Source organism: Brachyhypopomus gauderio, chromosome 1 (assembly GCF_052324685.1).
Source record: "Brachyhypopomus gauderio isolate BG-103 chromosome 1, BGAUD_0.2, whole genome shotgun sequence".
Lineage (NCBI taxonomy): Eukaryota > Metazoa > Chordata > Actinopteri > Gymnotiformes > Hypopomidae > Brachyhypopomus > Brachyhypopomus gauderio.
Window position 1 is genome coordinate 30,266,380 of NC_135211.1, and position 10,639 is coordinate 30,277,018.

Here is a 10,639-nt window from a genome sequence, read left to right on the forward strand (position 1 = left end):
GACATTTTTTATCACTCCCAGGGCCAAAATACAAGAAGAGGTGCTATAAATCAAGAGCAAATGCTTTCCAGCTCCAAGGACTACGCCCAAAACTACACCTGCCAAACCAGCGCTCTGCACACCACCACTGTGCTCTTTGTTGCCTTAATGCAGGTAAAACTGGAGGATACTTGAACATTGTTAGTTTGTTTTGGTCCTTGCATGGAGTTCTTCTACCTCCCCAAAAAAGCCTTTAAATCAGTCCAGCCTGCAAATTGTGCAAGTCCTGCTCCAGAAAGGACTCAGAGAGTCTTAGAGTCAGTCCCAACGTCTTGATGATCTTGGAGTCTTTTGGCGTCGGAGCACCATGAGTTCAGCATTGGTCTAAACCTCAGAAGCTCCAGATCGACTGCCAGAGCAGACACACCAGGCCCGGGCAGCCCAGAACAGAGGGGCACTGCCCAGTCCAAACTGGCAGAGCCATTGTACAGTTATGCCCTTATTTCTGAACTGGGTATTTTGAGACACAGATAAAATACCTAATGTGCAATGTGAGCTGCTGCAGGTGAAAGGTCATTGCTAAATTCTGTTGTAAAGATAAATTCATGTTTGGTCTCATTTTAGCAACTCAGAATGCTAATGGTGGGCACATTAATGAAGCTTGCTCATCTGTAAACAGGCAAAGTGTTGAATTAATGGATTTTTTTTGCATGTTGTTGTATTTATATACGCTGCCATATCTTTCCCCATGTGATATGGTCCTTGCTGCCAAGATTCAACCTCCACCACAGCAAACAGTGACTAGAAAGACTTGGAATAATAAAGTATATTTAGACAACTCAGAATCACATGGTGGAGTGGGAGAGGTGTAGCAGGCAAGATGTGCAAACACACACACACACACACACACACACACATCACAGGTTGATGCATAGATACTATAAATCATAGATCGTCATTGATATCATACAAACACTCACACAAATAGAAGAAACGGACTTTAAGATAAAATAACTTTTAAATGCTTTTACATAAACTATTTCAATAGTTGGTTTACTTAACATACAGACAGTAGCCTACCATTAAACAACAAATGATACTGGTAAATGTTCATTATTTACTTCTTAAGCAATTATTTGGATATGCCATTAATTTTAGATGTCAGTAGTGACACGGAAATATGCAGTGACTGTACTAATATTTCCACATCTAAAATAAGGTCTGACATTATTTATTTATTTATTTCATGTAAGAGATCAAAGCCAGATGTGATTGAAAAATCACACAAGCTTTTGTCATATTCATAACTGAGCTAACAGCGTCATGGCGGTTATTCAGAGATTTAAAATCACGAGGTAACACTGATTACCCACTTAGCAGTTTTGTTTACCACACATGCTAATATCTGTTTTCTGCCTGGTGCTAGCAAGCACGAACTGTTATCACAGTTTGCAAACATTACGAATAAGGCTGTCACAGCAGGCACGATCTAGAACACTCACCATTTTGTAGAGGTCTGAAACGCTAATCTGGTCTGCATCCACCATTTCAAAGTCTTTCCTTGGTACAAGATCCAGGCCTAAGTGTCTATGGAACAAATCAAAAGAAAAATAATAGATTTCATTGGGGCTTAAAGTGACCATGATAAAAGAAAAATCTTGGTAAAAGAATCCAGTTGAAAATTAGCATGCTAGACAGTGATAAATCATAGCAAGCTTTGGAAAAATAAAAACAATGTTACCTTTACCACCTGTTATTGTGGGTCTAACACATGCTAACAAGCTCATTTTCATATCCCAAGTTCTGTGTTACACAATCTGCTTTTAATATACATCAGGACAGCCTAATACCTCCCAGAATACCGGTTTCAAAAACTGATAGTATTTCTAGAATATGTTTCCACTTAGTGAGGAAACAGTGCTGATGAAAATACATATCAAGATATAATTTATTCAGCACTAAACACCTGAGAAATACCTCCAGCTACTATTAGTGCAGTAAACAATCCGTGAGCTATCGTCCGTTTTGCAGTCCTGGTGTAGCCAAGGTCATGAGTCTCGGTGTGTGTGAGTGATATTAGCTTAAACATGGTTTGTCTGATTGTTGAGGGAAGGAAACTTAACACAGTCTTATTAGAGAACCTGAAAGATTTTTATTTTTGTTTTGTTTTACAGAGCTGGAATAAAGATCACTGTCCTTCTACACTCCAGGCTTGTGTATGTGGTTATTTATCTTTATTATTAGTCAGGCATTAGGAGTGCGGTGAAGAATGGGGATCAGGACCCAACAGCGAGACTGTGTGAGCGTGATTTCCTCTGCATTACTCCACTTCTTGTTGTCTGGGGGGTATGTCTGGCTTTTAATGATGGTTCAAATTTGCCTGCTCTTGACACAAAGACATTGATGTAAAAATCAACAGCAACTCTAAAACAAACTCTAATTAATTTATGGACCAATCAGAATACATTTACTGTGGAAAGACCGATGAGCACCAAACAATTATAAACAGAGTCGTGAGCCAGATGAGCCGATGCTGCTAATTTGCCACTTCAAGGTCCTCCAAACAACACGAATATATTATGACTGCCTCTAAACGAGGGGACTCTTAATTGACACTGGAAGCTGCAACATGTCAAAATACAACAATTCCATTATTCCCCTACTAAGCAAAGTTTTTATAAATGCTTCTAAATTCAGTGGGATTTTAAGTGCCTGTTTGTGTGTGTGTGTGTGTGTGTGTGTGTGTGTGTGTGTGTGTGTGTGTGTTTTTATGTGTGTGTGGGGGGGCAGCACTCTATTGACATTTACCTGATGCATGTCAGGTTAGAATTGGCAAGAATGTCATCTTTTCTGGCAAAGGAGGAATTATTTTATGAAGGTAAAACGCAAATGATTTAATATAGTAGTTTAAAGGAAAATCAAAAAACACTGTCGAAAACCAGACGAAGATCAACTAAGACGAAATGGCAAAACAGTAAATAGGCACAGGTCAAAACACAGTGACATAAGGTATGTACAAGAGGTAAACAGCCTGGAAGTGCTAGACAGGGCATAGGGAGAATAGGCAAACAGGAACGGGTAGGTATTTATAGACAGACACAAAGGAATAAGCCAGACACAGGTGACACTAATAATCAGGGCACTGGGAGCAGATGGGGAGATTCGGGGGATTGTAGTTTGCTGGCGACCGGATGGAAGCTGCAGGTGTGACAAATGACATTTTTATCTTTACGAGTCCACAAGGTCATGACTTGTTCATTAACGCATGCATAACAGTTTCATAAAAGATATCCAAGTTCTTATTCCACTATCCAGAAAAGCCACTATGGCATCATATCACCACTATGGCAACCTGTCACAGGTGTACATCATATTACCATAAATAAGCATTAAGATAGTAGCTATCAGCTGTCTCTACCTCCTTACCAACATGCCTCTGGAATTTTGTTGTGTAAAGAGTCCAAGCAGTCATCTACTATTCACTGTGCAATGATATTTAACTACTTGGTTTTGAACACATTAATGATTAAAGATCATGGATTGAACTAGTCAAATGTGGATCAAAGAATAGAAAACACCACAAAGTAGTGAGTTCTGTAGAGCATGTAGGACACTGGATCAGGCCATAATTTGGATATTGATATAATCATTCATACTTGACATCTAAAATGGTTGTGTGTGTGTGGTCATCAGGGTATTTCAGTAAAATGATGTCTAATACACACCTCACACAATAAGAAATCACTACATAAGCCACCTCTATGACTTTGTATGCAGGAAACCTGAATTTATTATGACTGGTTAACTAAAACCTTAATGACCTTTAAATTGTTGCCAAGTAGTCAAAAAATCATTTACATGAAATTTGCACTGGGGCTTCCGTCCTTCCTACTGTTCCACATCTGACATATTTCACTGGTGCTGCTGAACTTTAATTTAGGAAACACTTCATAATTTCTATTTTTTTAGTGCTCTAAGTAATAACCAATGAGGGTGGAAATGTCAGCTGAGACAGGCACGGATGAAAAACTGTACCATAACTTTCAGAATCTCTTAAGCAGCTCCTCCTCTGCCCTTAACACCTGTCTGACGTTCCAGTTGCTACGTGCCACTGGCTGCCATCCATTTCATCCCATTTACTCATTTGCCTGTTACCTTGCCCTGACCGGAGCATTCTGCTGACAGAGGCTAAAAGTGCCTACCACACAACCTTGACGGACAAGCGACCTTCAGAAAGGCTCAGACAGAGACTGACGACCCTGGAGGAGTGTTATTTTGGATTTCCAACTGCTCAATAGTCCTTCAAGGAATGGACTTCCTGACCTCCTTCCTAAAACATGTAAACCAAAGCAGCCGAAATTGAAATTGAAATACACTGAGTATGTTAAACTTCACCTTTTCCACCTCCTTGGTATTATTCGATCTTTCTCTTGTTGCAACATCAGACATGCCACAAGATATGAGTATGGTGAGTGTAGAGTGATAATTAGTGTTGTATTACTGTGTATTGCTACTTAATATTATTTCACAAATGCTCTCTAGAAAAGGAGTGAGGTAGCCTATAAAGTGCATACCAGTACATAAAAAAATTCATTAACTCAATTAATTGTAAACACTTGTTCCACGTGAACTGTTTACTTGAACAGTACCCTGTTCTTAAATTGAGTCTGCGATCTGCTCTAGTATGTTAAAAAAATGTCTCATTCCCGAGCGTTTCACTTTATGAGAGGCACAGCAGGCAGCCAGGGCACGGCTGTGAGTGATAGATGTTAGCGTTTTGCTAATTCCCACTGCCGGCCCTATTCAGAGCGAGGAGAGTGCGTCTGTAATCCATCTCCATCTCTGTGCCCCGCTGACTGAGGGCTCGGAGGCCGGGGTCTGTCTCCTGTGTGGCATCTTGCCATTGGTGCTTGTTTAAACACTGACCAATGGAGCGGGGATCACTGGGAAAAGGGGGTGGAGTGAGCTAAGTTTTTTGGAGAAAATAAGTATTGACCACCTCGGATCTCTAAACCAGTGGCAGGGCCTCCTCCAAATGCATTTAGGACACAGACTTAGACTTTTTGCTGGGATAGTGCTACAGACCAGCTTAAAACACTGTTTGCTGTGGTTTTGGGATATTACATTAATACATGTATGCATGATACAGCATCTCTTTTCTCTTTGATGCACAATTTAAATATTATCCAGACTGGATATGTAAATGATGTAGATTCACATTATGTTCCAAGCCAGTCTTGCATTCAATGACCTTGTAATTAACAAATTATTAAAATGGTTCTGCTTGTAGACATTTCAAGTGATGGTGACCTTTTTGTGATGGTAAGTTTCTTTATAAATTTATCTGCACCATGGCTTTGCAGCTTGGTTGCTGGAGATACAGAATCTGGCATAGTTTGATGATCTTTCTGCTTAAGCACACACCTTGAAAACCCAGCAATTAACGGATGAGGTGAAATATGTATATCTGAGCAGCCTAATGACCAAACTCTGCTGGACTCCAGCCATACAGGTGTTAGGCACCCCTGATATATACACTCACTGTCATTAACCTCATCATGCAAATTATGTACATCATAATGGGAGGAAATGAATCTCTCCACTACAATACAGGGCAAAATAAGACAAAGGGTATAATTTCCCGTCAACCTGGCTGTGTTGTAAATGCAGATCCGGGGTTGGGCCACGTGTCTGCGTGAGTCTGCATGGACCATCCAGGGTAATTAACAACCAATCAGCAATTATAATTTACACCGGGGGAGAAGAACAACCCATATTCCTACAAACCAGTTCCAGGACCTTGCTGGGCAAACCAGTGACTTCCACTTTTAATGGGAAGCTGATCCTGTACCATTGTATCTGTTTTACTCTGTTCATCTTGGATCTTTTCTGCTTCCTGACCTGAGTTTTACCTAAAGGAACAGAACTGTGTGTTGTTTGCTACAGACTCAGGTTTGTTTCTAGGTGAACTGTAACGGATAGGCAGAGACAGCAGGGCAAAACGATCAATCCACTGGCACTAATTTGCACTGAATGGTCTATTTCAGTTCATAATCTGTAATGTAATTGAGCTAATAGAGATGCCTAATAGTTTGCCATCTGCAGATGGAAATGCAAACCATCTGTTCTCAGTAGGAGAGGTATTATAATGTTCTTTTCAAAACTCTGGAAGTTAGAAACTAGACGTGACGATTTCTGCAGCATGTAACTAGTTTTATTGGTTGTGCACTAGTCATTAGAAACTGACCTGATACTATTTAAAATGTAAACTGCACACTGTAGACGCTGGAGCTGCAAGCCTTGAGAAACCCCTCATTATGATGACAAACAATCAGTCTGGAGATTGTGCTGAATAAGTCTGTTGTTTTTGAGGACCAGTAGGTGTGTTTGTGGAGGTTATAAAAGGAGAAGATGTTCTCATTTGCAAGCAAGGAACAGAAAGGTGATGAGGGGGCTGAGATGATGGGGTTAAGCTATAAGGACTGTACTCAAGTACCTTCGAAACTACCACCCTGTGGTCCAAGGATCCCCCAATACCCACCTCAATGCAAACCTGCTCATTCCAGATGGTTAGTAGACATGACTGTTAACACAGGTGACGTGTTTAGGTTTAGACACCATCGTGACTTTTGCAGCACCTCGACAAGGTCGATGGCTTCATTCTAACAAATCACTGTTCAGGGTCCTGCTGTGCAATGGCCAGTTTGATTAAATACCACCTTTGGCCCACTTCACCTCTCCCTTTCTCTGCACTGTGAGACTACAGTGAAAGTGACTTGTTGAATAAGAGAGAACTGCTACACAGTTCAACCGTTTCATTCAATCCAAACAGCAACTTAAAGATAAGGAGAGTGAAGGGACGCACCCCAAACAACTCGCATCGAAATAAAACTGACTGTCTACACCGTTTGCTCAGGATATATGAGGCAATCAATTTGTTGAAAATGGCAGTGAACTGCTCTACCCTTTCATTGGGAGGGTGTAACATGCTGTAATGAATAATGTGCATTAAAGTAAAATACCTATTATCGCTCTAACGTGGAACGTGTAGGCCAAACACTTGTCTATGACATCTTGTTGTCATCCTCACTGCAGTACACATCTGTGTTCTCAGACAGAGATAACTGTGATACAAGCACAGCGGCCATCTTGGTCCTGCCCCACCACAAACAGTCAATAGTTAACCAGGACTGTGAATCAATGCCACGGCATTAGCCGTGAGTTCCCGTAGCCGTTTGGGCACAGCTGGTGGACGGAGGAGTTGGGTTTAGAGAAACGTCTCCCTGATCTCTCTTTCTCTCTCCGTTTCCCTCTCCCTCCCTCTCTCCTTCTTTCTCTCTATCCATCTATTAGCTAATGTTCAAGCGGTATTTTTTATACTGCATTTCTGGTATGTGTAATGTGCATTGCCTCATTACAATATCTAACCAATAGCAATGTGTACTAAGATAAATCCTTTGTTTTTATAAACATGAAGCTCTTCAGACAGCATGAAATATAACTGCTTAAGTCCTCATTAAGTACACCCAAGAACCAGCTATAGTTATACAGATACAGACCCCAATTCCCTGTAAAGCAACCAGACTGCTGCATATGTTTACTGGGTTAAACCATAAATTAGGGCAGCCAAATGGTAAAGCGCCTCAGGCTGTTTTAGCATTAAAGGACTTTGTAAAGTTTGCCACACATATTCTCACGACTGACCCTGGGCTACATGACAGAATCTACTCATTCTAACACATTTGTAATTATAATTTGGAGTGGGATGAATTTATGCATTTTCACAAGCGATAAACCTTCACCCACACGGACTTACATCGTCAGTTGTAGGTAAGCAGTTTAGGGCTAAATTATTATTAAAAAAACAAACCCCTCCACTAAAAGTGTCGTTAAAACATGTTAACCCACCCTCCCTTTTAAAAAAGGAAGGCAGTTGTGAAGTCAGGTTCTGAAGTCAGTGAAGGGTCCATGTTTGCTCCTCGTAATCCGTTCAGGCTACTTACTCATTTCCCCAGTCGAGGCGCACGGTGATGTGTCGCTTCACCTCACGCACTTGGTCCTGGGTCAGGTGACCAGAGAGCATCTGCCGTCTGAGGTCGATGAGCTCATTCATCACGTGACGCAGCTTATAGAAGAGGTCCACTTTATGCTTCTGTCAGGGACAGGATGAAGACATGGGGGAGAAAAGGGCAAAGGTCAGAAATACTCCACCCCCGAAACATCGACAGAACATTCCCAAAACATCAAAACATACCCAAAACATCCCCAAAACATCACCAAAACATACCCAAAACATCAGCAAAACATCACCAGAACATCGGCAGATCATTCACAAAACATCGGCAGAACATTCTCAAAACATCACCAGCCAAAGCACTGGTTCAAGTGGTGGTCCCAACAATATTTTGTTATCTGCAACACCTCTAGTTTAAGAGTGTGTAATGACACTGCAGTGGCACTTGCAATGTAAATTTCCTTACAGCCAACAGTCAAATGGGATAAAAGAGAGAAAGCCCAGTGCATTTGGGAGAGACGGGGCTGTGGTTTTGTTTCTATGGTATCTGATCTGTCTCAAAGCTAGTCCTGTTGCGCAATTTCATGTTAGATGGGAAGGTCCAGGGGAAGCAGGACATACCTCTCCTCTGACATACTATAGCAGTGACACCCAAGCGGAAAACACACACGTCTACGGAGACCTCCACTCTCATCCAGAGCTCTGATGATCAGTGTAAGAGAATTCCCAGTTCTGTCAGCAATCATTCTGACATGATGTGCGGTCTTTTCTTCATGACCGCACATGCCATTTATAAAGCTATGATCATATATTAGGTCAGTCGTCACATCACACACTTGATCACTATAAGATTTTAAATGTGATTTAAAACTATTTTAGGTGTTTCTGTGCCTTCACCAAACGTAATAGTGGTGAGGTTTTAAGTAAGAAACCACATATCTGATTATTAGTCTCCAGATAATTAGAAAATCTGTTAAATGTTTAATAATCATTTTCTATTTCGGGTTTCATATCAGATCTTGGATTAACAATTTTCCTGATGATGAAACATCATGGAGGCAAAAGGCCTTCCACTCTATAACCTCCATGCAGCACAGAATATCGGCAGTGATTTTGTTCCCTTGGGAGTTTCTCATTTGATGCATGTCACATTATTGTTACTAAAGATCTTCACCTACCATGTTTTCTGGCGTCTGGTTCCCTGGTGCTAGTTTTCTTTTACTTGTGAATGTGCAGGCGTCACTCTAATGCACAAAAGCCTTCCTGAATTTTGGCCCCCAAAACTAGAATAAATTTCATTCCCAAACCTAGACACAAACCAGGTGGTCCCATACAGACAAAAAAGGCTTAGTAAGGCCAAGCTAGCTGGGCAGCATAAACAGGTAAAAAGACAAATATTTAGCAAAAATGCAGCACAAAAACCTGCAAGGACATGAAGCAAGTGAATATTCAAACACTACCGTATTATCATCATTCCAGACAGATTATCACCATCCACAAATACTTTATGAAAGGATACTCTAAATGTATCTGAGGCCTGCAGTCTATTGTACATTAATTTAAGCAGTTTATCTGAAATTTAAAACAAATCCTTATGCTTCCAATTAAAATACTCTCCCCTAGTGCTGAACCCAACTGACTGGCAAAGCCAGGTTGCTGGTTTTTCCTACACAAAAGCCAGCACTCCATGAAGTCAGAGTCACAGTTCGAAAAGCACATTTATTGACGGTTGCAAATGCTCAGTGATCATCTCGTTGGACTGTTTCTAAACTAAATGTGAAGTTCTAGTGCATGTTTCTGTAGATGTGCTATGTCTGATCACAAATGAGGGGAAACAGCCCTTTTAATACATGTTAGAGTAAATGAAATTATAATTGAATATCTGTTGAAAAGCATTACAAAATCAAGTGTGATGACTTGAACTGACCAGTGTGGGGAATAGAACCTCCCTGTGTCATGTGCCTTTACATTATCTCAGTAACTATATTCTGCTTCATTTGACAGTTACACTTCTCTTTAATTTTACAATCACATCCAGTGTCATGGTGCACTATATTCTGCCACACCACAACACAGCCTGGGCTACGGTAGAGGATTATGGCTCGGGACGCATCTGTCTGGCCAAGTCAGTCCAATTGGTGTTTACACGGTCACCTCTGTTGCCGCGGGGAACGTGGCGGGAGACAGGTTTGTGCGTTCACCTGTCTGCCTTGACACACTTCACTGGACCTGACCACCTGACCTAATGGGGGAGGGGGGGATGCACAAGGATGTGCTCATGTTTCCATCACACACTTCATTTCCAGTTCTCCCCATTGCTGATGGAGCTTCCTTTACTGCCCAAAGGAACGTGGCCTGTCCGTTATAGACACAACGGCATCTGTGATCAGCCCACCACACGTTTCTCCAACAATGCTGTGTGATTGAACGTGGACTGCAACACACAGGATGCCAGAGGATGTGTGCGGTGCTGCCCCGCATACGCACCAGTTTAATACCACCATGGGCAGTTAAGCAAAGTAAGAGGTAATGAACAAAGCAGAAGACACAATCAGAAATTAAGGAAATTGACAGTCATGTCCTTGTCAGTTACATAAAGAGTTGGATTTACGCTGTGTGGTGCTTCCGTCTTTCCTGCTGATTTCT

General features: G+C 41.3%; 1 protein-coding gene across 12 annotated transcripts in view; it reads right to left on the reverse strand.

Annotated features, from left to right (window-relative positions):
- Nucleotides 1-10,639, reverse strand: part of dock3 (dedicator of cytokinesis 3) — a 173,872-nt gene that overhangs the window by 66,041 nt on the left and 97,192 nt on the right. For all 12 annotated transcript variants that reach the window (XR_013131732.1, XM_077008187.1, XM_077008180.1 and 9 more), the window contains 2 exons: nt 7,983-8,131; nt 1,482-1,566 (listed from right to left, as the gene is read on the reverse strand). Coding sequence is in view for 11 of the 12 variants with exons in the window: in XM_077008187.1 (XP_076864302.1) it covers nt 1,482-1,566; nt 7,983-8,131 (234 nt within the window). In the remaining variant the exon portion in view is untranslated. The remainder of the gene's footprint in view (nt 1-1,481; nt 1,567-7,982; nt 8,132-10,639) is intronic.